The following is a 27,761-nucleotide window of genomic DNA, read 5'->3' as shown; positions in this document are numbered from 1 at the left end:
AATAATAATACAATTTATTAAGCATCTATCATGTACTTTTACTATGCCAAGGGCTTTGCATGCACAATCTGCTCATCTTCACAAGGACACCTTAGGGTCAGTACTGTTATTACTCTATTTTATTTATCATCCACTCATTCCGCCGATACTAAGCACCTACCAAGTGTCAGGCAATGTTTTCAATACTGAAAATATAGCAGTTAGAAGACAGTGAAGGTCCCTGCTTTCATGCAGCTAGCATTCTACATTCTACACATAAAGATGAAAATATCTGATAAAATGATAAGTATTGTGAAGAAAAAAATAGTAGGAGATGTGATAGATGTGATAGCACCTGAGGGCTCCTTTAGACTGATGTTCAAGCAGGTCTTTTAAGCTAAGACCTGAATGATAAAAAGAAAAGAGTCATTTCAGGTTCTGAAAGTATTTTCCAAAGGCACTACAGTAAGAACAGGCACTGCCCAGCAGCAAGCAGCTAATGTTTCTGGAAGTCAGTAGTGGCAAAAGATACAGTCTGGTGGGACCCAGAGGCTAGATTAGGTGGGGCCCCGTAGGCTAAGGTTTGAAGTTCAAATTTTATTCCAAGTGCAAGGAGAAGCCTTTGGAGGATGCTAAGCAATGTAGTAATAAAATAATCTTGTTTTTTAAAAATATCCTCTAGGCCAGCGGTCCCCAACCTTTTTGGCACCAGGGACCGGTTTTGTGGAAGACAGGTTTTCCACGGGCGGGGGTGAGGGATGGGGGGACGGATGGGGGGGCGATTCAGACGGCGATGCGAGCGGTGGGGAGCGATGCGGAGCGGCAGATGAAGCTTCGCTCGCTCGCTCGCCCGCCGCTCGCCTCCTGCTGTGCTGCCCGGGTCCTAACAGGCTTCAGCCCAGGGGTTGGAGACCCGTGTTCTGGGCTGCTCTGGGGGAGATGTATTATAGGGTGCGCCTACCTGCTGATGGAAGTGGAAACAAAAGCAATAGCTCGGAGACCCTTGTAGTCACCCAGGCAGGAGATGAGAGCAGCTTGGAGAAGGGGGCCGGGAGGGGAGGACTGAAGAGGTGGGGATAGAACTGGCAGGGCTCCCTGGACAGCACGGAGGCAAAGGGTGGCAGGGAAGGCACTCAGAAAAGACAGGTTTCGAGGGTGGGTCCTAGGGTTTTGGCTTGAGCAGCTGGATGGCGGATGGGGGGGCGGTGTGAGTGGTGGAACAGTTCACGAAGATAGGGAAGCCTGGGGAGGTGCAGATTTGTCCTAATAAAATCAAGTGTTCTATTTTGGATACTGAAAGGTTAAGTAACTTGTCCAAGGTCACATTGCTAATACGTGACAGAGCTGGGATCAAACCCAGGCCAGTCAGACTCCAGAGCTCATTTTAAAATTATAACGTAAAGAGAGCTGCACGTGACAGCTTTTCTTTGAAGAAAGAAGACTGTCCACAGTAACCCAGTAGTTCACTGACCTGTTCGACGTGGCCCTTCCGCATCTCCAGCACGGCCAGGTTGTTGTAGGCCTCTGCGTGGTTATTGTTGTTGACCAGAGCCAGCCTGAAGCACTGATGGGCCAGATTTGTATCTCCTATCCCCTGCAAAAGAAAAGCACAAACTCGTACACACAAATCCATTCACTTCCTCCTGCCACCTCCGCCCCCCTTTCGTCATACAAATCTTTCGGCCACCACAGAATAAACAACAAGTACCAACACAGGAGTCAAGTGTGAATTGTACATAAGAGGATTTAACCTAAGAAGATAAAATGAGCTGCAGTGACCCCTAGCAATCTCCAAATTGCCACAAAGACTGTCACCAAACCTGGATTTCCAATATCTGAAAACTTCTTCAAACTAACATGCAGCTACCTTCTCTATTACAGAAATTATATTACAGAAACAACATACCACAGCTACATGTCCCAAGTTGTACCAGACGTCAGCTACCTCTTCTTCATTTTCAGCCAGAGAAAGGGCACGTTCAAATGAGGTCAGAGTCATATCATACTGTTGGGCATAGAAGCAACAGAGCCCCAGGTTGTTAAAAAGCTGGCAGTTATAGACACCCATCTGCAGGAGTCGCCTTTTGGAAAAAGAGCACACATATTTTGGTGTCAGACCAACTTTATAAATATGAAGACATATTGTTCACAAAGTTAGAAATGAATTCACTTTATAATTTTTACTACCCTCCAAAGAACATAAAGTATTATAGTAAATGAAAAATATTTTAGAGCAAATACAAAAGCATGTCTTTTGTAATGGTACTAGTCATAGGAAATGCATCCAGAGGCAAGGTCAGAATAACTTACATAACTTTTTTTTTCCCCAAAAGCTTTGTTAGAGAATCAAAATAATCAATAAATAGTCACATAAAGTAAAACCCACACATTTTTGCCTCATACAGCTTTGGTGCTTGTAGGTAAATTTCTAAGAGCTTCTAGTCAAATTTGAGGCCTGTGTTTAGCATTTACCGCCAAGTTTTCAGCTGAGTTGGATGCTGTTTTTGGTTATTTGTATTGTGTGGTTTAGCTGCATCTAATGACCTCCGATTAGCTTCTACTCAGGAAGACAAGATTGTCAGAGGATCCCCACGTTATCCACTTAGCTTTCACACTGCAGCTCAAGAACCTCATTTTGTTTCTATGTGTCATTAATCCCAAAGGATGAGAGTTCAAATAAGCATATGAAAATCACCCCAGCTGCCCCAAGGAACCCATGAGCCACTGTGGGGGTAGGCGAGTGGAGTCAGCTGTATGTGCACAGGCTACATTCATATTATTGTTTTATGCTTCAACATATATTTGGAAAGAACTCTTGTCAGCTGCCAGTTATCTCCTTGTATACTACCCAGGGGCTAAAGAGAAAATCATAATTTAAAAATTTTCAGGAACCATCTATAGGGTAAAATAAGTACGTGTTCAAAGAACCAGTGAGAATAATTTGTTTAGATTTTGAAAAAATATTTGGACAAGAGTTGACAATACTTCACAAAACCAGAATCCTGTTTAAGGTCCTCATCAGGATTAGGGCCTGGGGCCCACTGCTCTTTGCAAATCACATTACTATTTTACCTTCAGGGTCTTGATATTATGTACAGTGGTATTAATGAGGCAGTGATGTGGAAGTGCTTCTAGGAACTGTTAACCTATTATTGGTGGATGACAAAACGGCCAATTTATACAATGACAAGGTGTTAAAAACTCAGGCAATTATCCAGGTGTGTTTCTGCAAGATGCCAAATACTTGTGCATTTCCAAATTATTAGATATAGCTTTAATATTCATAAAACATCTGGGTGCTTGAATTTTTAGTCTCAGACGTGGCCTAAACATTATTTCTCTACATTTTCATCCCATCTTTATTACTGTTGCATCACTATTTCATAGGAAAGCAGTTCTACAAATTGAATATAAAGTGCACCTGTAAAACCGGAGAGCTACTTCTGGTTGATCAGAGTAAAAATGGTTGCTTCCAATGCATGCAATGGCTTCCACATGAGTATTGTCCTGTATCAAAACCTCTTTGTAGTATTCAGTGGCTGATGAAATATTGTTCATTTCCTATTCTCCATCAAGACAGAAGAGCAATACTGTATTAATATTGGACAAGAAATTATTTTTATTCTGACTGGTTTACATTATTTTATTCAATTAAATATTTATTAAGAGCCTACCATATGCCAGACTCTGTTCTAGGCCCTGGGGACACAATGTGAACAATAAGATAAAATTACAGTCAGCCCTCTGTATCTGCAGGTTCCGTAACCACAATTTCAACAAGCCACAGATCAAAAATATTCAGAAAAAAATTCCAGAAAGTTCCAAAAAGCAAAACTTGAATTTGCTGCACTAGCAAGTATTTATATAGCATTTACATTGTATTTATAGCTATTTATATAGCATTTACATTGTATTAGGTATTATAAGCAATCTAGAGATGATTTAAAGTATACAGACGGATGTGGGTAGGTTATATGCAAATCCTATGCCATTTTATATAAGGGCCTTGAGCGTCCATGGATTTTGGCAACCAAGGGGTGCTGGAACCAATCCCCGCTGGATACGGAAAGATGGCTGTACTGTCCTCAAGGAGGTTACATCTGGTAGGAAGACAAACAAATGAACAACTATCTAAGAGGAAGTTCTTTCAGTTTTTCACCACTGAGTATGATGTTAGCTGTGGGTCTGTCATATATGGACTTTATTATGTTGAGGTATATTCCTCTATGCCCATTTTCTTGAGAGTTTTTATCATAAATGGATGCTGAATTTTCTCAAAAGTTTTTTCTGCATCTATTGAGATGATCATATGGTTTTTAGTTTTCAATCTGTTAATGTGGTTTATCACATTGATTGATTTGTGAATATTGAAAAATTCTTACATCCCTGGGATAAATCCCACTTGATGACGGTGTGATCCTTTTAATGTATTGTTGGATTTGGTTTGTTAATATTTTGTTGAAGATTTCTGCATTTCCTCTAAGATCAGGAACAAGACAAGGATGCCCACTCTCACCACTTTTATTCAACATAGAGTTGGAAGTCCTAGCCACAGCAACCAGACAAGAAAAAGAAATAAAAGGAATCCAAATTGGAAAGGAAGAAGTAAAACTGTCACTGTTTGCAGATGACATGAGACTATACATAGAAATTCCTAAAGACACCACCAGAAAACTACTAGAGCTCATCAATGAATTCAGTAACATTACAGAATACAAAATTAATACATAGAAATCTGTTGTATTTTGATACACTAACAACAAACTATCAGAAAGAGAAATTAAATAAACATCCCATTTACCATTGCAACAAAAAGAATAAAATACTAGGAATAAACCTACTAAAGGAGGTAAAAGATCTATACTTGGAAAACTATAAGACACTAATGAAAGAAATTGAAGACGACACAAACAGATGGAAAGATATACTATGTTCTTGGATTGGAAAAATCAATACTGTTAAAATGACTATACTACCCAAGGCAATCTACAGGTTTGATGCAATCCCTATCAAAATAGCAATGGCATTTTTCACAGAACTAGAAAAAATAATTTTAAAATTTGTATGGAGACACAGAAGACCCTGAATAGCCAAAACAATCTTAAGAAAGAAGAACAGAGCTGGAGGAATCATACTTCAGACTATACTACAAAGCTACAGTAATCAAAACAGTATGGTGGACTTCCCTGGTGGCCTAGTGATTGGGATTCTGGGCTTTCACTGTGGTGGCCCGGGTTCAATCCCTGGATCCCTGGTCAGGGAAATCCTGCAAGCTGCACAGTGTAGCCAAAAACAACAACAACAAACAAACAAAACCAGTATGGTGCTGGCACAAAACCAGAAAGACATATAGATAAATGGAACAGAATAGAGAGCCCAGAAATAAAACCAGGTACTTATGGTCAATTAATCTACCACAAAGGAGGCAAGAATATACAATGAAGAAAAGACAGTCTCTTCAATAAGTGGTGCTGAGAAAACTGGACAGTTACATGTAAAAGAATGAAATTAGAACATTTTCTCACACCATATTCAAAAATAAACTCAAAATGGATTAAAGACCTAAATGTAACACCAGAAACCATGAAACTCCTAGAAGAAAACATAGGCAGAACACTTTTTCATATATATCGTAGCAATATTTTTTTGGATCTGTCTCCTAAAGCAGGGGTCCCAAATCCTCAGGCCATGGACCAGTATCAGTCCGTGGCCTGTTAGGAACCGGTCCACATAGTAGGAGGTGAGCAGTGAGCGAGCGAGCAAAGCTTCATCTGCAGCTCCCCATTGCTCCCCATCACTCGCATTACCACCTGAACCACTCCCCCTCCCCCATCTGTGGAAAAATTATCTTCCACGAAACTGGTCCCTGATGCCAAAAAGGTTGGGGGCCGCTGTCCTAAAGCAAAGGAAATAAAAGGAAAAATAAGCAAATGGGACCTAAATAGACTTAAAAGCTTTTGCACAGCAAAGGAAACCACTGACAGAATGAAAAGACAACCTAATGAATGGGAAGAAATATATGCAACTCATATGACTGATAAGTGGTTAGTATGCAAAATATATAAACAGCTCATACAATTCAACATTAAAAAATAAACCACCCAATTAAAAAATGGGCAGAAGACCTGAATTGATATTTTTCCAAAGAGGACATTCAGATGGCCAACAGACACATGAAAAGATGCTCAATATCATTAATCATCAAAGAAATGCAAATTAAAGCCACAATCAGATATCACCTTACACCTGTCAGAATGGCTGTCATCAAAAAGACCATAACTAACAAATGCTGGCAAGGAGGTGGAGAAAAGGGAACCCTCGTACACTGTTGGTCAGAATGCAAATTGGTGCAGCCACAGTGGAAGACAGTATGGTGGTTTCTCAAAAAACTAAAAATACAACTACCATATGACCCAGCAATTCCACTCCCGAGTATATATCTGAAAAAACAAAAACACTAATTCGAAAAGATTCATGCACCCCGAAGTTCATACAATTGCTAAAATATGGAAATAACCTAAATGTCCATCAACAGATGCATGGATAAAGAAGATGTGATTTTATATATATATATATATATATATATATATATATTTATATATATATATATATATATACACACGCACACACATAATAGAATACTACTCAGCTATAAAAGAGTGATAGTTTGCCATTTGCAACAACATGAATGGACTTGGAGTGTATTATGCATAATGAAATAAGTCAGAGAAAGACAAATACTATATCATGTCACTTATATATGTAATCTAAAAAATACAACAAACTAGTGAATATAACAAAAAAGAAACAGACACAGATATAGATAACAAACTCGTGGTTACCAGTGGGGAGAGGGAAGGAAGGATGGGCAAGACAGGAACAGGGGATTAAGAGACACAAACTATTACGTATAAAATAAGCTACAAGAATATATTGTACAACACAGGAAATATAGCCAATATTTTATAACCATAAATGGAGTATAACATTTAAAAATTGTGAATCATTATGTTGTACACCTGTAACTTATACAGTATTGTATATCAACTATATCTCAATTAAAAATTACATCTATTAAATTTATCACCAATTTCATCAATACTGTTAGTATTATGAAAATGGTTTTGACCCTATAGACTCTTAGAAAGGACTTCTCCAGGAAACTCTGAACCACACTTTGAGAAATGTTGATAATTAGAATGATTTGGGGGCCTTTCTTCCCACTCCTATTCCCTCATTCCCATGAGGCAAATGAGTATGGCTGTCTCAGCCCCTTCTGGGTCTCTTTAGAAGTCAAATTTCCTATAAGATGCCCACATTCTCTGCCCTGCTGTGTGGAGCAGGCTCTCCTGGGTAGGGTACACTCATGTCTGTGACAGGATGGATTAGTCTGTGTAACTCAGAGGTAGAACAATATTAAGTCCTTTTGGTGATAATCTAGAGCCACATGCTCCAATTCTGCTTTTATCAATAATAAAATTAATGGTTTATCCTCCATTTGTGTGAATCTTGTATCTATTTTTCAGTTGGTTCTCAAATTGGAGAAACAGGAGTGTTATTTATTAGTCCCATAAAACCCTGATATAACATCCACAGATTGATCCAAACTCATGCTATATATATATTTTTTCACATGCTTTATATGTGAAATTCTTATTCAAAGGGCTTCCAGGATTTGGTTCCTAAAGAGAAGAGGCTTTTTCATTCATTGCTTATAGCTGAAAAATAACTAAACTTTTTTCAAAAAACAGGGATGTTGATACATTTGTTAGTTAACTCTGAGTTAATTTTCTCCTGAATTCTACACTGCTTTTATACGCAACTATTCCACATTCTTAATATTTTAAGAACATAAGAACCCATTAAAAAGTATAAAAAATAATTTCAATAGAAGTATATTTTCTATTTTTTGGTAAAACAAAAGCCTCGTAAAACTAAAAGGAAACAACAAATGAGCATCTTAACTCACCACTCTGTAATCCCCACCCCTATATGTACAATAAGTCCTTCCCTGACATGGGCTGTTTGTGTCCTCCCAAAATTCATATTGAAGCCCTAATCCCCAATGTGATAGTATTTAGAGGTGGAACCTTTGGGAAGTAATTAAGACATGAGTGTGGAGCCCTCATAATTGGGATTAGTGCCCTTAAAGTAGAGACACCTGAGAGATGATCTCTCTCTCCAACATGTAAGGATAGAGCAAGAAGGTATCCAGACCAGGAGGATCCCTCACCAGGAACTGAAATGGCCAGCACCTTGATCTTGGACTTCCTAGCCTCCAGAGCTGTGAGAAATAAATTTCTGTTGTTTAAGTTGCCCAGGTTATGGTATTTTGTTATAGTAGCCTGAGCAGACTAAGACTTTTTCCTTCCAAAGAATAATCTTCACACTCAGGATGTGACTGACCAGTGAGCCTTAATGGCCCCATGAACCATGGGGCCCCCTGAACATGACTTATCTGGTTTCCAGGGCAACAGCACCCCACAGTACAAGGCTTCATTCAGTGTTACAGCTGCCAAACTTGGTGAATTAGTCTGCTCGGGCTGCCATAACAAAATACCATAGACTGAGCGGCTTAAACAATAGAAGTTTATTTTCTCACAGTTTTAGAGGCTAGAAGTCCAAGATCATGGTGTCAGCATGGTCGAGTCTAGTGAGGACTCTCTTCCCGGCTTGCACCTTCTCACAGTGTCCTCGCATGAGAGAGAGAGAAACAGAGACCGAGAGAGAGGGCTCAAGTGCTTTCTGGTGTCTCATCTTATAAGGGCACTAATCCCATCACAAGGGCCCTATCCTCGTGAGCTCATCTAATCCTAATTATCTCCCAAAGGCCCTATCTCTAAATGCCCTCACATTGGGGGTTAGGGCTTCAACATATGAATTGGGAGGTGGGGGAGGGGACACAACTCTGTCTGCAACAGGTAGTAATGTCCAATACAAAGAAGACTCCAGCCTCAATGGTCAATTGTTTCAAGGCTTTCAGTTGAATAAAATTACCTTAGTAGTCTGTATCTGTTGATCCCACACTCCTAATTTGTCCCTCCCCCACTCCCTCTCCCCTTTGGTAACCCTAAGTCTGTCTTCTGTGTCTGTGAGTCTGCTTCTGTTTTGTACACCTGAAATTAAGACAATATTGTAAATCAACTATACTTCAATAAAAAAGAAAAAAAGAACATCTTAGAATGTTTGTATACTTGATTGATGGGCATGGACTTAATTTATGTAATCTCTAGGAATTTTAGACTGAAACTAACATGTTTTTGACAACCTTACATGCAGTTTTTCAAACTTGTTATTATAAAATACATGCTGATGTTAAATAAATATAAATGCATGTTTAAAAATCTCATAAGTAATTACAAATAGCCTCCAAATGGCTTGTACCAATGTACACTCCCAGCAACAATGTTCATATGTAACCTCTGTTCCTCAACACCCTTGACAACCTTAAATGTCACGGAACTTATTCATCTTTGTTAACCTGATTAAGTGAAAAATGACATTATTGTTTGAATTTTTATTTCTTTAATCATTACTGAGGTTAGACATTCAACACACCAGGTATTTACATTTCTTTTTCTGTGAATTGTGGATTCGTGTCCTTTGCCAGTTTTCTTATCCTGTCTCTTGTCCTTTTATTATTGGCTTATGTGTATGAGGGGCTTGGGTGGGAAACCAGCCTCCTGGGCTCAGGAGAGCTGGAGACACAGCTGTGGCTCGGGGATCCCTGGACACCGACTGTTTTCTCCTTCCGGAGGCAATGAGCCTCTGCTGATGCTGAATTCAGTTCAAAACCCAGTGAGGGCCTGTGTTTATAAACATTCCCTTCAGAGGAGAAGCACAGATGGTTTGGTTGAGTTCTTCCAGATGTGTGTTAACCGGCGCCGGTATGAAAGGGCAGCGGGGTAGCTGAAATGCAGCTGGGGTTTGGCTGTTGTCTCATCTCTGGGGGGGCTTTACTGGCATGGAGACGGTCAGCAGCCACTGTGTGGGCTGGAAGGACAACAACGGTCACACCGTGATCTCACCTCCACAACTGCTCTGAGGAAATACCGAGTTTCCGTGTTTACATGCTTGACCAAAATGAGAATTTATAAGTGTGTGTCTGCACAGGTATGTGTCTATGTGTAATTCTCCATCAATTGGAAACCACCTGAAACCCAGCAATTGTTAAGCAATGTATAAACTGAGGAAATGAAAAGTAGCCCTTTTTTCTGTCCCAGGTATGGCAAATATGTGCCCTGTTTGATATTTTTACCTTTTTTTGTTTGGGTTTGCTTTTACTGGTATTTTTGTTTTTACAATACAGAAAAATTAACTTTTACGTTCTCAAATTTATCAATTTTTTTCTGTTATGGCTTTCTGACTTAGTATCATGCTCAGGAGGGTCTTCCCCATTCCAAGTTTATACAGATAATTCATCTGTATTTTCTTCTGGAACATTCATGGTTTTAAATCTTTGAGGCACCTGGTAGCAATGGGTTCTTTTTGTATAAGAAATCATTACTCATCCAGCTCTGTTTCTAAACTATTAAATAATCCAATAATCCAATTGGTTTAATAGACAATCTTTAGCACATAAATTTTCATATGTATGAATAAACACAGATTCTATTTTTGTCCTTTAAATAATATCTTCAAGCATATAAATGTCACTTCAAGTGTATAAACAACCGTGGTATCATTTAAGTTATTTTATAGTAGCTATTAGTGGTTATTTTTGAACCAGTTCACAGAATATTAACTCTAATTAGATTTTTAGTTATTTAAAACAAAACTGCAAATAAGGAAGTGAATTTTGCAATGATTCTCAAACTCTGTTATACTTCAGAATCACCTAGTGAGCTTGCTAAGCAGACAAAAACCTACATCCCACCTTCCAGGACATCTGATTCAGAAGGCAGAAAATGGGCCTCACTCTCAAAACACTCCCAAAGTCACTTCTATTCACAGTAAAGTTCAAGGACCACAAGAATAATATTTCCTAGGGTAATGTTTCTCATTCCAAATACCTTTTAACATAGAACAATTCAAATAAAGTTTACCATACAAAGATTTCCAGTGTATTCTTTTTCTCCTTATGTGACAATGGATTGAGGGTTAATTACTAAAGTCTGTTCCTTAGCATTGCAGCCTACACAACATATGCCTTAAGGGATTTCTGCATGTCTATCATACTTTTCTCTGGAGGGATTCTTTTCCTTTATGTTCTTTTTTTTTTTTATCATTTTTATTTTGGTCTTGTTTCTTCTAAATGAACATGTTGTGCTGCCTATTGTTCATTACTTGTTCTGTACAGAAACTTGTTTAAAATGATTTATCCTTGCTAATTTTATTTGGTTGTGGTTTTAATTTTTCTTGGGGCCTTTTGTTTACTCATTTGAAAGACAGGCCTTTATTTGAACTGTTCTATGTTAAAAGGTATTTGAAATTAGAAACATTTAGATCCCTATCTCATACCATTCTTTATACTCTTCTATATGTTTGAAATACTTCATAATGAAAACTTAGTTTGACTAATGCATACACTAAAATCTCTTATTCTGTTGGTAAATCACAGGCCAACAATCATAATTTTATAAACTGTTATCCTTTATAAGACCCCCAAGGGACTATGACCTTACTTAAGTAGCATATAACCTCAATTTTACATCAACTTTTTGAATGATATGAACCTTACCTCATAGATCCTGGCAATTCCACAAAGTAGGGCTACGTCTCCTGGAAACTTATCTAAGCCTTGTTTGAAAAGATTTAAAGCAGTCACAGGTTGATCCAATGAGATGTAAACCTAAAACCAAGATACATTTCGATAAAAGTACTGGTTCTTAAAATATAGCATTTGTTATGACAAGTTTATAATTATTGCTTAGTAATAAATTATCTCCTAGATATTACAGTAAAAAAATTTCAGAAATCTGTTGGATTAATTTCCAATAATGATACTATACTTTTATCTCCACATGTTGTATATGAAGCATTCATTCACTTATTCATTCAGCAAACACTTACTGTGGACTTACCATTGTCACAGAGACTGGCCAGGACTAGAAAAGAAAGGATCAAGGGAAAATCTTTCTAGGATGGAACAGACATAAGTATATCTATAGGCTGGCACTAAAGACCAATTATGAGGCTGATTTTGAAGATGCTGGAGAAAGAGGGGATGACCCATGGAAGAAGGTCTGAGAAGGAGCAGCCGGGGAGAGCCTCTGGAGATGGTGGTTTGGGAGAAGGACCCTCGGAAATAGAGGAGAAACAGATTTGTAGGGTACAGAGTCAGGGAGTTGAGAGGGTTGACATTTGATAGTTTCTGCTTAATTAGCAACTGGAGCATTAGAATGGATAAACCATATACTTATTAGGAATTTCTAAAATAAGAGAATTATAGTTTTATGTATAGAAACATAAGATTATGACTTTTTTTTCATGATCTTGGATCCTCTGTTTCTTCCTAAACATTCAGACTGTGCTTTAAAGAGGCCCAAATGGATACACAGAAAACTGCTTGCAGTGTTTACTGCTAAAGTATGAGATTAGAGGGAAGGGTATGGATGAAAACTTTTCAATTATTACCTTACATGCTTCTGAACTGCTTTTTAAAATATAGTAAGTATATAATTCCATATACTAAGTAATATAAAATAGTTAATAATTTTTAAATTAACAATCTAAAATTTTAAGAAATAATGTGGTTCCTAAAATCTGCTTGGTCTCTATTACTGAGAAATAATTCCTTCACATATTAAAGAAAATACGTAAATTGTACCTCTATATAGTCATGTAGGCAACAATGGATTTAAACAAATCAATTTATGAAAAAATAGTCAAATTAGAACTATTAAATATGACTCTAGTTGTATTTAACAATAGTTAAAAAGTACATTTTTTTAACCATGTGGCAAGTGATTATCAATTAAGATGATAGTCAAATACTGTGACCTGAGTTATAACTTCAAGTTGTCAGAAAAGTTTACTGTGATGTTTAGAAAACTCTTTAAGAATTTTAACATATAATGTATAGGAGATACTTAGAACCAGATAGTTTCAAATATTTCTGAAAAACCACTATAAACATACTAAGATTATCACAGTAAGTTTATATGGCAGAACTTCCATTTTGTTTCTTTTTAGTATGCAAACGTTAATACCATATTTTTTTTTAATTTAATTTTATTTATTTTTTTATACAGCAGGTTCTTATTAGTTATCCATTTTATACATATTAGTGCAATACCATATTTAGAAAGTAGTAGCACTTCCTTTTATATCTCATCTTCTTTTCAACCTCCTTTACCACACTTTTTTTTTTTTACCACACTTCTTAAATTTAAAAAATTCTTAAAGATATAGCAAGATGATATCCTAACCACCACTTCAACAAATGTTTCTTTAAAGTAGCCTTGGTGAGGGTAAAGAAATAACTTTATTCCAATACTGAAAATTCTAGGTGGCCCTTCACTTCTGTTGTGGTTTGTGGATGGCACTACAGGGCAGTGAGTCAGCTCTGGAACCAGAAATTCCTGAGTTTGAATGCTGGCAAATAGCCAAGTGAGCTTGAAAATCTGAGTTACCCTCTTTAAGTCTCCCTTTCCTTAAGAGCACAAAGGAAATGTTAAAATCTGCCTTGTGGTGTTGCTATGAGGGTTAAATTGCATATGGAACAGACCCGATAGAATACCTTACCACCGAGTAGGTGCTCAGCAAATGGGAAATATTGTTTTTGTAATGATGGCAGAGCCAAAAAGTGAAGGACCTACATAAAAACAATCCCTGCTCTCTGTAGTCTGCTTAGGTGGGAGACAAGTGTGCTGCAGAAAAGTGCCTCTCTGGGGCTTGTTACCCATGGGGGTAGTAAGCCTGTGGCATTTTCTTCTGTTCTAATGGGCAATATTTCAAAGGTGTTGTCTTATTTTTCACAGCAATCAATTTTTCCTGAGATGGGTATTCTCCGTATGTTCTCACCTTTTCCCTTATTATTAAAAAAGAAAAAAACAAACAAACAAACTTAAGTCTGAACACACTAACTTGTCAAATATTCCTAAAGGAACTGGTAACTCTCCCCATGCACTTGTCAGAATTTAAACATTTACCCTGAGAAGACAAATTGCACTCAAATTAAGAATACTTACTTTTGCCAAGTAGAGAAACGTATCTACCATTTCCTGCTGCTTCAGGGCTGATTTAAATTGTTTTTCTGCTTCACGATACATTCCTAACCTAAGAACAGCCATTTAAAAAATTAGACATTCAATTTAAAATAAATACTACAGCATTTATTCATACCTTGAGGATATGAATTAGAGACAAATTACATCTGTAAGAGTAAGCATGTAGCAAAGAAGGTGATGTTACACACACATACATATTAACATGTATGTTTATATAGTTTAGGAAAAAGATTCCTGTTTTCCCATATTCACTGCCTAATGCTTAAATGGTATGTAAAGAGTCTGTCTGAAGCCTAGTCACAGCAGGACTAATAGCTGCCAGGGAGCAAGGTCACACCAGTTCACCACCCAAAGAGCTTATGATCAGCTGACATATGTCACATGACCTCAATAAATGCTTAGAGCCTCCATCATATTGGAAGAACTGAAGGTGACATTTCTTTGAAAACATCTGCTTTGAGATAAAAGCCCATTTTTTTAAAGTGAGGTATAACTGACATACGTTATATTAATTTCAGGTGTACAACATAATAATTTGATATTTGCATATATTGCAAAATGATCATCACAGTAAGTCTAATTAACATCAGTCACCATACATAGTTACAGAATTTTTTCTTGTGATGGGAAATTTTAAGGTTTACTTTCTTAGCAACTTTCAAACATGCAATACAGGATTAACTATTGCTGCAATGCTGTATGTGACATTCCCATGACTTGTTTATTTTACAACTGGATGTTTGTACCTTTTGACTCCCTACACCCACTTGTCCACCCCCTACCCTCCAGCTCTGTCAACCACCAATCTGTTCTCTGTATCTATGAGCTTTGTTCTTTATTTTATTTTTTTAGATTCCTCACATAAGTGAGATCATACAGTATTTGTCTTTCTCTTTGAGACTTATTTCACTTAGCATAATGCCCTCAAGGTCCATCCATACCATCGCAAATGGCAAGATTTCATTCTTTTTCATGGCTGAGTAATATTCCATTGCATATATACATAAATATACACACACACATATATATACGTATAATATATATATTTCTTTATCCATTCATCTGTTGATGGGCACTTAGATGGTTTCCATATCTTGGTTATTGTAAATAATGCTGCAATGAACATGGTGATGTAGACATCTTTTCTTTGAGTCAGTGTTTTCACTTTCTTCAGATAAAATACCCAGAACTAGAATTGCTGAAGCATATGGTAGTTCCATTTTTAACTTTTTGAGGAAGCTCCATACTGTTTCCCATATGGCTGCACCAACTTACATTCCCACCAACAGTGCATGAGGGTTCCCTTTTCTTCACATACTACCAACACTTGCTATTCCTCATCTTTTCAATAATAGCCATTCTAACAAATGTAAGGTGATATCTCATTGCGGTTTTGGTTTGAGTTACCCTGATGATTAGTGATGTTGAGCACCCTTTCGAGTACCTGTTGGCCATCTGTAATGTCTTCTTCAGAAAAATATCTATTCAGAGCCTCTGCCCATTTTTTAATCAGATTTTTTTTTTTACTATTGACTTTCATGAGTTTTTTTATATATGTTAGATGTTAACCCTTTTGGTATATATGATTTGCAAATATTTTTTCCCATTTGGTAGGTTGCCTTTTCATTTTGTTCATGGTTTCCTTTGCTGTGCAGTAGCTTTTTAGTTTGAAAAAGTCTCACTTGTTTATTTTTGTTTTGTTGCCTTTGCTTTTGGTGTCAAATCCAAAAACTCATCACCAAGACCACTGTTAAGGAGCTTACTGCATATGTTTTCTTCTAGGAGTTTTATGATTTCAGGTCTTATATTCAATCTTTAATCCATTTTGAGTTAGTTTTGTATATGGTGTAAGATGGTGGTCCATCATTCTTTTGCATGTGGCTGTCCTATTTCCCAACACAATTTATTGAAGAGACTGTCCTTTCCCCATTGTACATTCTTGACTTTTTATAAATTTTTAATTAATTAATTAATTTGTTTTTGGCTGCATTGGGTCTTCGTTGCTGTGTGAGGGCTTTCTCTAGTTGCAGTGAGGGGGGTTACTCTTCGTTGCAGTGCCTGGGCTTCTTGTTGCAGTGGCTTCTCTTGTTGCAGAGCACAGGCTCTAGGCACACGGACTTCAGTAGTTGTGGCATTCAGGCTCAGTAGTTGCGGCTCATGGGCTCTAGAGCGCAGTCTCAGTAGTTGTGGCACAAGGGCTGTTGCTCCTCGGCATGTGGGATCTTCCCAGACCAGGGCTCGAACCCGTGTCCCCTGCATTGGCAGGCGGATTCTTAACCACTGTGCAACCAGGGAAGTCTCTCTTTTGTAAATTAATTGACCACATGTGCATGGGTTTGTTTCTGGGCTCTGTATTCTGTTCCATTGATCTATGTGTCTGTTGTTTTTTTTTTTTTTTTTTTGCCGTACGCGGGCCTCTCACTGCTGTGGCCTCTCCCGTTGCAGAGCACAGGCTCCGGACGTGCAGGCTCAGCGGCCACGGCTCACGGGCTCAGCCGCTCCGTGGCATGTGGGATCCTCCCGGACCGGGGCACGAACCCGTGTCCCCTGCATTGGCAGGCGGACTCTCAACCACTGCGCCACCAGGGAAGCCCTATGTGTCTGTTTTTATGCCAACAGCATACTGTTTTGATCCCTATAGCTTTTTTTTTGGTTTTTTATGCAGCAGGTTCTTATTAGTTATCTACTTTATACAATCCCTATAGCTTTGTAATTTGGTTTGAAGTCAGGGAATGTGATGCCTCCAGCTTTGTTTTTCTTTCTCAAGGTTGTTTTAGTTCTTCAGGGTGTGTTGTGGTTCCATACAAATTTTAGGATTGTTTGTTCTATTTCTTTGAAAAATGCCATTGTAATTTTGATAGGGATTGCACTGAATCTGTAGATTGCTTCGGGTAGTATGGACATTTCAACAATAATAATTCTTCTAATCCATGAATGTGAAATATCTTTCAATTTACTTATGCCTTCATCAATTTTTTTCATCAATACCTTACAGTTTTTGGTGGAGAGGTGTTTCAACTCCTTGGTTAAATTTATTCCAAGTTATTTTATTTTTTGATGCTATTGTAATTGGGATTGCTTTCTTAATTTCTCTGATAGTTTGCTATTAGTGTACAGAAAGCAACAAATTTCTGTATATTCATTTTGTATCCTACAAATTTACTGAATTCACTTATTAGCTCCAATAGTTTTTTGGTGGAGTCTTTATGATATTCTATATATAGTATCATGTCATCTGTAAAAGACAGTTTTACTTCCTCCTTTCTGATTTGGATGGCTTTTATTTCTTTTTCTTGCCTAAAATTCTCTGGATAGGACTTCTAATACTATGTTGAATAAAAGTGGTGAGAGTGGGCATCCTTATCTTATTCCTCATCTTAGAGCAAAATCTTTCAGATTTCCACCAATGAGTATGACTTTAGCTGCAGGCTTGTGATGTACGGCCTTTACTATATTGAGGTACATTCGCTCTACACCTGCTTTGTTAGGAGTTTTTATCATTAATGGATGTTGAATTTTGTCAGATGCTTTTTCTGCATCTACTGAGATGATCATGTGATCTTTATCCTTCATTTTGTTAATGTGGTGTATCACATTGGTTGATTTGCATATATTGAACCATCCCTGCATCCCTGGAATAAATCTCACTTAATCATGGTTATGATCCTTTTAGTGTAATGTTGAATTTGATGTGCTAATATTTTGTTGAGGATTTTTGCATCTATGTTCATCAGTGATATTGGCCTGTAATTTTCTTTTCTTGTGGTATCCTTGCTTGGTTTAGGTATCAGGGTAATGCTGGCCCCATAAAATAAGTTCAAAAGTGTTCCCTCCTCTTCTGTTTTGTGAAACAGCTTGAGAAAGATTGGTATTAATTCTTCTTGAATGGCAGAATTTACCTGTGAAGCTCTCTTGTCCTGAACTTTTGTTTGTAGGGAGTTTTTAAATTACTGATTCAATCTCCTTACTAGTACTTGGTCTGTTCAGATTTTCTGTTTCTATGACTCAGTCCTGGAAGATTTTATGTTTCTAGTAATGCATCCATTTCTTCTAGGCTGTCCACTTTGGTGGCCTATAATTGTTCATAGTAGTCTCTTATGATCCTCTGTATTTCTGTGGTATCAGTTGTAACATCTCCTCTTTCATTTCTGATTGTATTTATTTGAGTACCCTCTCTTTTTTTCTTGGTGAGTCTAGCTAAAGGTCTGTTAATTTTGTTTATCTTTTCAAAGAACTAGTTCTTGGTTTCATCGATCTTTTCTACTGTCTTTTAAATCTCTATTTCATTTATTTCTGCTCTGATCTTTGTTATTTCCTTCCTTCTGCTAACTCTGGGCTTCATTTATCCTTCTTTTTCTAGTTCCTTGAGGAGTAAAGTTAGGTTGTTTATCTGAGAATTTCCTTGTTTCTTGAGTAGGCATTTATTGCTAGGAACTTCCCGCTTAGGACCGCTTTTGCTGCATCCCATAAGTTTTGGTGTGTTGTATTTCCATTTTCACTTATTTCAAGGTATTTTTTGACTTTGCATAAACCCATTTTTAAACTCTAAACAATTTTGAGGTAAACAGTAATTGCCACTTGAGTAAAACAGCTGTACCATTTTATTATTCTACAAACATTTTCTTTTCCTTTTTTTGTATCTAGTCTATGAACTTCAGACTTGTTCCTTGCCTAAATATAACTGTCCTGATGTCAACACCCACTTCTTCTGCCCAGGGAAATGAAATCAATCATTAAAGCACACTTCAGCCTGTCCTTAATAGATCTGTTGGGCTTTCTCATAACTACTCATCCCCAGACATCTAAGAGCTACTTAGACACTTTATGATAATGCTTTTATTTTGTAAAATAAAGTCAAAACAACATAAAATATGGTCCATTATGTTACTTTCATTCTTGAAAGACTAGCTTTGTTTTTTCCTAACCTAAGCCTCAAGTACTGGCATGGCTACACCCAGCTATTTGGGTATAGCCATACCAATGGACAATGTGGGACAATGAGGTTAAAAGTGACCCCAAAATCTGGCCTAAAGTTAGAGGATGTGTGATGTAGTAGAAGCTACTACCGCTTCAAAGGTCCCACAACTTTTACAAGGAGTATTCATAAAATGTTATCAGAGAACTCTGAAGTTCTGAAGAACAGCTTTATATTTATATCCAAAGCTTCAACTGAACATTCAAGTCTTAAACACGTGGCTGAAGTTCAGTCACTGAATTCCATGAACACCTAATTATCCATGAGAGTCTGTATATTTGTAACTAACTTGTCTCTTTTGAAAAACGATTTAAAAGGGATTACAATAAAAAGATACATGTAAAATAAGAATATGAAAACAGAAATAGATTTATAAAAAAACAATGGAGAATAAACAAATTAAAAAGTAAACAAGCAATCAGAGCTATTGAACCACCTGGAAACCAAAGAAAGGAAAGAAGAATGAGTCATATGTGTTTTATTACTGTACCCTTAAGAGATCATTTCTTGTAGTCCTATCAAAAAGGAATTTATCACATGGTTCCTGGGCAAAGGAAATGGAGTGGCCACCATGTGTAAAGAAAGTCTAGGAATAATGAAAACATCAGTCAGGTTCACAAACACAGGACAATATCAAAGAATCAGAGTCCAGAGATGATCTCCACCAACTGCCAACTTTTTCTCTCCAATTTAATTCAATAAACATTGTCAAGGATCAACTGCATGCACATTTAATGATGGTAAGGAGTTGCAAAAATGAAGATAACAACCATGTTCTGAAGGCATCAGTAAAGATTGAAACAAAACATATTTTAAAATAAATTTAATTGCATTATGGCCAATGAGAAAAAAAGTGTTTTGAGAGCACAGAGGAGGAGCAAACTAAGACAGTTTCAGCGAGGAAGTAACAGGCAAGATTTTGACAGCTAGATAGGATGGGGTGGGGGTGAGGGAATATCTCTGATGGAAGCAAACTATCAGCATAAGCACACAAGCAGGAAAGTACACAGCATGTTAGGGGAGTGCTGAGTTGTTGAGTTTAATTGAAAAGGAAAACACAACAAGGAATGAGAGAAGTAACAGAAAAGTGCAAAGCTGTAGACTGGGACAAAATCATGGGTGCCACACTTAAAACCCAGACTTCATTTCAGAGATAATGGAGATTAACCAAAGAATCCAACAAGAGCTGTTTTTGTTGCAACAGTTACTCTTGACAGTGGGGTACACAGGAAGGATTGATGGGACAAGAAAATGGAGGCAGAAAACCCAGATAAGAACCTAATGTAGCAATTCAAACAAATGACACTAAAAGCCAGGATTAAAGCACTGGAGTGGGAATGGGTAGTAGTGGAGCAACTGTAAGAGCTACTGCAGAGGAAGAACCAGTAGAACTTAATGATCAGGAGCAAAGAGACAGAAGTCAGTATGGGGCTACATCCTCTGGCAATCCACCCTTGACCTCTTTCTCTGGGCTCCACTGCACCCTGCACTTGCTTCTATCATAATGGGAACCACATTTATAATTGTTTCCTGTTCTCTCTCCTCCATTCAGCTGTGAGCCATTTGAGCAAATGAATAAATGAATGAATGCTGAATACATAATAAGACAAGAAGCTATTAAGGAACAGAGGAGAACAATAATTAATATGACAAAATATACTCATTTAAATGCCATCTTATATGGATGGCAGAAGGAATCCAAGTTGTGCTTTTCTCTCATTATTATAGATTTTTGAGAGTTTTGCTTAGAAGCTCAAGATTTCAAGCTTGTCTTCAGAAATTATATTCATAAGAGTTTAATGTTATAATGGTCCAAAATTACCTTTTAGCAGAAAATACTTCCTCAATCTAACAGTAGGAAAAAATACTTCAGAGTTCTATGTGAAATATCTAAATGGAAAATAGTCTTAATTTCAATAGTAGAAGAATAAGCATCCTTTTTATTCTATTTATATATTTCCTTTTCCTCACAGTGTTTAACTAATAACTAAAGTTAATAACCATCGAAGGATGCTCACAGTACCTAGTCTACCTTGTTTTTGAATAATAAAAGACATACTTATCTTTATAAAATATAATTGTTCATTTGTCTCTATTTTTCAAATGCTCCAAGTGCATTTCAATATCAAGCAATCATTTCAGATCCTATTTACCAGTTGCTATATAATATTCATAAATTATTATAACCTTTTTTATCTCTCAATTAATTTGCTTAAAAATGTGTTTAAACATTAAGTGAATTAGTGTAAGACTATTTAGATCCTAGAGAAACACCATGGGATTGTGCAAATAGTAAAAGAACTGGCATCAGAAAGCTGAGCTCAAATTCTCGTTCTGCCACATACTAGCTACATGAATTTTGGAAAGCCACTTTATCTTTCTGAGGCTCAATTTCTCTCATCTGGACAAAGGGCTAATAATAACAACTATATCCAAAGTGCCATAAGATTTAAGTGAGATAATGTAATGTGTGGACAAGCTATCTCAACTATAAAGCACTTCACAGATGTGAGGTATCAGTAGAAATAAAAACTTGATGGGGAAAGAATATAAAAAAAAAGTGGATATATGTGTATGTATAACTGATTCACTTTGCTGCACACTTGAAACTAACACAACATTGTAAATCAACTATACTCCAATAAAAATTAAGAAGAAAGGAAGGAGGGAGGGAGGGAGGGAGGGAGGGAGGAAAGACTTGAGAGCCAAGAGGAGTGGAGTGAGAACCAACAGACTCCACTCTAGTCCCAGGTCTGTTACTGACTAGTTCCTGATGCAAATCGCAACCTCTCTCTGGCCTCCGCTTCCTCATCTGAAAAGGAGTGTTGGATGTGATGGTCTCAAAGGTTCCCCTTCCCAGCTCTAAAATTTTACTGTTCTAAAGGTGTCAGTTCTTAGTGCCATCATGTGATTGCTAAGTAAATGCTTCCTCACATAAGCCAAAGACACAGTTCTCATTTCTTCATGAGGAAATCTATCCCCCAGAAAAGGGTACCAGATTTGAGACTCTAAAATATGTTGCTGCTTCTAAGCCTTTTCCAAATAATCAAAATTTTACCTGTAGTAACATTTTCCAATCTGAACTTTCCACCACCAGTCCTTGTACTGAGAGTATTCTGTGGAAAGGGCAGCCAAATCCAAAGCCTTTGAAAAACAATTCATTTTAGATTAGGATTTTCTTTTCTAACAACAAACAGAAACAAAAAATAATGAAATAAACCATATAATTAGCATCAATCAAAACATGCATTAGAAATCAGACAGAAGCTCAAGTTGCTCATGTCTCCAGATGGCCCCACCAATCTTCCCTAAATAATCAGTTCCAGACCAGAGGACTGACAGCAGATGAGAAGTAAACAGTGATCAAAGGAAAGCAGATGTACAGTCTATTTGAATACAATTTTAATATACAAGGTACAAAAATGGTATTTAAAAATCCGTAAGTTTTTACCCTCTCCCAACCAAAATGCCTCCAAACCCAGTGGGAGTCAAGCCTTTACCTCGTAAGGCAGGCCCAACTGCAGGCCCCACTTTAAAGACAGGTGTAGAGAAATAGAGAAAGATCAAGTATGCAGATAGAAAAAGGTTTGAAAACAGGGACATGAAGAGTGAAAGAAGCTGGGGTACTTGGGTAACTGCTGTCTTTTAACAACCATCGTTCCATTATTCTGACATTAGCTTACATGCCAGTAATTCTAAAGGTCAGACTTTCCTTTGCTGCAGACTGAAAAAGATCTTCTTAACTGCTTTTGTATTTTACATGTGTTTATCCCTTTCTCTCTAATGTCTTCTAGTTTGTTCCTTCTAGTGATTATTTAAGATCAGACAAGAGACATCTCATTAGGAATTAGGATCCTATACCAAAAAAGTGGAAACCATTTGGACAAAGAGGAAAGCAAATCAATCTTTATACAAATTTAAAGCTCACAGAAATCTGAAGCTCATATAAAGATTTGGTGAATAAAAACTCAGGTTATTAGTTTAAAAAGAATTCTGATTTTTAAATAATACTTGTTATTCTTTCTCTTAAGGTTGAAAACCTTTTATTCTTTAGTCAGTGTTAACATCATGATGATATCCAACAGCTCAGTTAAAGTAACTCTTAGATTTTCAGTTCTATAATCTCATAATGCATCCCATATCATTGCCCATTTCTTAATATTAACTCTTTTCTGAAATGAATGCCAGAAGAGCTCCTTGAATCTCCTACTGCAAAATAAATAACTTTCCTTGTGCTCCCCATCTTCCCTCGCTCCAGGGGAGACTTCTAAATATGCAAACTATTTATAAAGGAATGGTGTCACCATGCTGAGGTTCTAATGGACTTGAAAAATCAACACCTCTACTTGAAAGCTATGGAAATTTAAAACACACTACACACTATGTTCATATGCTTATTTTTCTTTTTTTCCCCAAGCAAGAGGTAAAAATGGAAGTGAAAAATGAAGAAAAAAAGTATAATTTCAATTATCATTATCTCTGGAAATACCAGAAAACCATATTTCAATCAGCTCAGTTCAGGAGTAAATTGTAAATATCTGAATATATTCATTTTAACTTAATCCTTTAAAAGACCTGTTCCAGTGAATAGATCAGATTCACTTTCATGTTTAATATAACAAACCTTCTATTTTTCAGAAAAATGTCATTCTAAATTTTTTTTACACATTCTAATTTTTCCAAGATTAGACTTAGTGCTGATTACAGGCTGCTGATTTTGCTTTCAGATATGGTTCCTATGTAGGACCCACATGTTTGTCTAAACTAATTAAGGAAATTAATATGATTACTGATGTAGAATAAAAATGGTTTAAAAAATTACATATTAATGATCACTCTTCATTTGAAGACTGGGGCTGCACTAGACAAAACCACTTGTGACTATTTCAAATGGACTCTAAATTCCCTGAGGACAGGCATCCACTTCTTAACACATCTCTGTTGTTCTGCAATGTCACTGTGCAGTTAAGAGGCCCTCAAGAATTATTTGTTGACTGAATTAATTCTATTCTTTACTTCTGACTTAGGTTGAAAATAAGAACCAAACAAAACTGTCATAGTAATAAGATTCATAATTAAAAGCTATTAACATTTTTATTTATTTTTTATTTTTTATTTATTTATTTTTTTTGCGGTATGCGGGCCCCTCACTGTTGTGGCCTCTCCCGTTGCGGAGCACAGGCTCCGGACGCGCAGGCTCAGCAGCCATGGCTCACGGGCCCAGCCGCTCCGCGGCATGCAGGATCCTCCCGGACCGGGGCACGAACCTGAGTCCCCTGCATCGGCAGGCAGACTCTCAACCACTGCGCCACCAGGGAAGCCCAACATTTTAAAATTTTAAAGAGGTTACAGAGAGCTATATTTCTTTAAAGTCTTCCCCGGTTTTTTTAAAATAAATTACTATATACTTATATTTAAGGATCTTTGAATAAGTCAATCAATCCGATATCTAGATATTAATAAAGACCTAGAAGGTCATAAATAAAAGGCGTAAGTTTATAAAAGTCCATAAGAACAGGGAACCTTGGCAGATCTCGACAACATGTTTGTGAATACATCCAACTGGGCGTCCCAGTGACCTTCCTAAGTAATAGTGCTCCAACCTCTAAAGTTTAAAAAACAGTCATCCTTTCACTATTGGTAGAGTTGCGACAACTTCAGCATGACGAAATTAAAGAGCATATGGAAATAAAGATTCCAGAATCACCAACCCACATGCCCCTTCAGTTTGTCAATATTGCCAATACTGCCCCAAGAAGGGAGAGGAAGGAAGTTATTAAGAACTCAAAGGCAGAAATACAGTTTTCCATAGAACAAGTTCTATTTTTTTCAATGTAGCTGAAAAAATAACATTCCTCAACAAAATTATGTAAATGCCAAGATGCAGAACAACATCTTCAAGATGAATAAAGACATCATCACCATGACCTATAAACCGCATATGATCTGTCAACTTTCTAAACCCATTGCCTACAACTCTTCCCCTTCAAAGACCTCACTCCAGCCACAGTGGCCTCCTGACTGTTCCTTAAACAATCCAAGAATGCTAATATTCAGGGCCCTTGCAGTTAAAGTTCTCTCTGATTTACGTGCTCTTCCTCCACCTAACCATATGGTTTGTCTCCCTTCATACAGGTCTCTGTTTAAGTGTCTTTTCAAAGTGGACTTCACTGACCACCTCCCAGCCCATATAAAAGGACATCTTCCCCCATGTCATCTATTCTCTTACCTGGTTTCCCTGCTTTATTTTTATACTGCTTATCCCATGACATGTTATATATTTTTAAGTTTGCTAACTGTCTCTATTCCTTGCCCAACCGGAACGTAACCTCCAAAAGAGCAGAGATTTTGTCTGCTTGCTTCACTCTGTAATCTCAGGGCCTAGAACAGTGCCTGGCACATTGTAGTGGCTCAAAATATGTTGGATGAAAGAATAAACGTCTCTGCAATAAATGAATTAATCTTCAAAAAGTCAGGACATAGCATTATGATACTCCAGTAATTACAAATATTTACTCATTTATAAAATGGGATGCTATTTGAATGTTTCTTTTTAATGACAGTGTAACTACATGATTTTATATATCACCCTGAAACCCTCTGACCAGCTTTATATTGAGTGAAAATGGCATGTACTGACTTTTATTTACAGAAATGTGCATGGTTTCTCAGTTGCCCCAACCTTAGTTTTCTCTTTTCTCGATGTGACCACATCCATTATCACTTCATTATCGATAACTCCCATACTCTGTGTATCTGGCCCAGGCCCCCCTACATTTTAGTGGCACAGCTTCCAATACATGCAGTGACATCTCCACTTGGATAGCCTTTCACAATTTCAAACTAAAAATGCCTTCAAGTGAATTATTCAGCTTCTTTACAAACTGACGTCCTTCCTTAATAATCCCATTTCTGTTAGTAAAACAGTCATTCTTACAGCATCTTTAAGAGGCAAGTTTGAGCTGTGTCTTTCCTTTGTCTCTCATACCAAATCTAGCATGACGTTCTGTCATTTCTTTCTCTAAAATGTCTCTTTGACACCCCCATTTTTGAGAATATGGTTTATTTATTTCTCTCTCCATACCTTGCTCATGTTTTTACCCTTCTTTTACATTTTTTCCCTCTCTTTCCAAAAAATCCTGCTGATTTTATGGATTTTTACTAATATTATCCCCTGAGTTTTCCCCTTGGTCTTCGGTAACAATTTCACATTCTGGCAATTACCTTTTTAACTGTTTCATTATGTCAATTTTATTTCCTCAGCTAGATTACATGGCTTGTAGAGGCAGGAACAAATATCATATTTTTATTAGTTTTCCTAGTACATAGCATAATGGTTGACACATAGAAAACACAATTGAGAAAAATGCTTTTGTCTTCCTGAATACTTAATATATAAGGTTTTTTCCTTGAATAAGAAAATGACAGAAAATATTATCATTAGACACTGTAGAATTAACTACATTTGACTGGACAAGATTTGTGAAGTTACTGCTCATTTGCATATTAGCATGTTGAAAAATGACACAAATGGAGAAGTCCTGAGCACGTAACCTTAAAATTCTCTGTTGAAAGGCTACTAAGATGACTGATTATTGATTATTGTTGAAGCTGGGTGATGATTGATACCGGCTCATTATACTCTCCACTTGCACATGTTTGAAATTTTCTATCATAAAATGTTAAAGGGGAGGAGATGGGGAACACTACAAAGAGACCAGAAATACATGTATTATTAAACCTATAATCACTATATGGACCAAAGAAGAAAATGGATCAACAATGCTAACTATTAGTATAAAAAATAAACTTTAACACAAACATACTACGCAGCATTCTCAATTATCTATATCTTGCCCTTTAATGGAGATCTAGTACTCTATGGATCAGGCACCAGTCTTACAACCTCTATAGTTATACAAAGTTTCCTATTGAAACTGACAGTGGATTTGAAAGTATCAGTAATTCTCCAATCTTCATAATTCCATCTGTTTATAAGGTAAGAAATAGAACATTTCAGAATCTAAATCCCCAATGTCAAAAAAATCACATTAAAAAATAGTGCAAATTCAAAACTTACAGTCTTAACATCATTTTCATGATGAAAGATATATTCAAACAAAGCCTGTGAAGAAAAAATGCAAAAAATACATTAGATTTTATTTTAACAAAGGTACTTTATTGTTATATCAAAACTCAAAGGCCATTTTGACAGCAGCTAGATTGAACCAAAATAACAAAGTACTCTAAAGTGCCTGGGATTTATAAGTAACGGGTCTATCCATCATTTGTTACAACCATTCATTTTAAAATAAGGCTACTTATAACTGATTCCTGTTTTCACAGAATAAGAACTGGAACTCTCAAATAATTCAACAATTTTTTTCATATTACACATACTATTTTATCAGAAAGAGACAAATGAAAAGACCAACTTTAGGACTGTCATAAAACTGCATGTATTATACAGTGATTATGATATTAATAATGACACTTTAGACATGGGAAAATCTGGAAGTTCTTTCTGAAACAAAGTAGAGCTTAACTGTAAAGTAGGGTGTTTTTCCTTAATATGCAGATGCCTCTATGTGCAGCCAGGGCTGAGAATCATTATTCTAATACTGCTCCCAACCTAT

The 27,761-nt window shown here is 36.8% G+C and overlaps 1 protein-coding gene across 6 annotated transcripts in view; it reads right to left on the bottom strand.

Moving 5' to 3' along the window:
- Positions 1-27,761, bottom strand: part of TTC8 (tetratricopeptide repeat domain 8) — a gene marked incomplete at both ends in the record, with an annotated part of 50,588 nt that overhangs the window by 3,501 nt on the left and 19,326 nt on the right. For 5 of the 6 annotated variants that reach the window (XM_079701410.1, XM_079701412.1, XM_079701413.1 and 2 more), the window contains 7 exons: positions 1,451-1,573; positions 1,886-2,060; positions 3,401-3,540; positions 11,660-11,770; positions 14,112-14,199; positions 22,184-22,269; positions 27,206-27,250. In XM_079701410.1, coding sequence (XP_079557536.1) covers positions 1,451-1,573; positions 1,886-2,060; positions 3,401-3,540; positions 11,660-11,770; positions 14,112-14,199; positions 22,184-22,269; positions 27,206-27,250 — 768 coding nt within the window. Of the gene's footprint in view, positions 1-1,450; positions 1,574-1,885; positions 2,061-3,400; positions 3,541-11,659; positions 11,771-14,111; positions 14,200-22,183; positions 22,270-24,925; positions 25,034-27,205; positions 27,251-27,761 lie in introns of all 6 variants that reach the window. The other variant, XM_079701409.1, reaches the window with a different exon arrangement.

This window comes from Hyperoodon ampullatus (assembly GCF_949752795.1).
Source record: "Hyperoodon ampullatus genome assembly, chromosome: 3".
Lineage (NCBI taxonomy): Eukaryota > Metazoa > Chordata > Mammalia > Artiodactyla > Ziphiidae > Hyperoodon > Hyperoodon ampullatus.
Note: the sequence above shows the minus strand (reverse complement) of the source record. Positions and strands in the feature narration are given on the sequence as shown.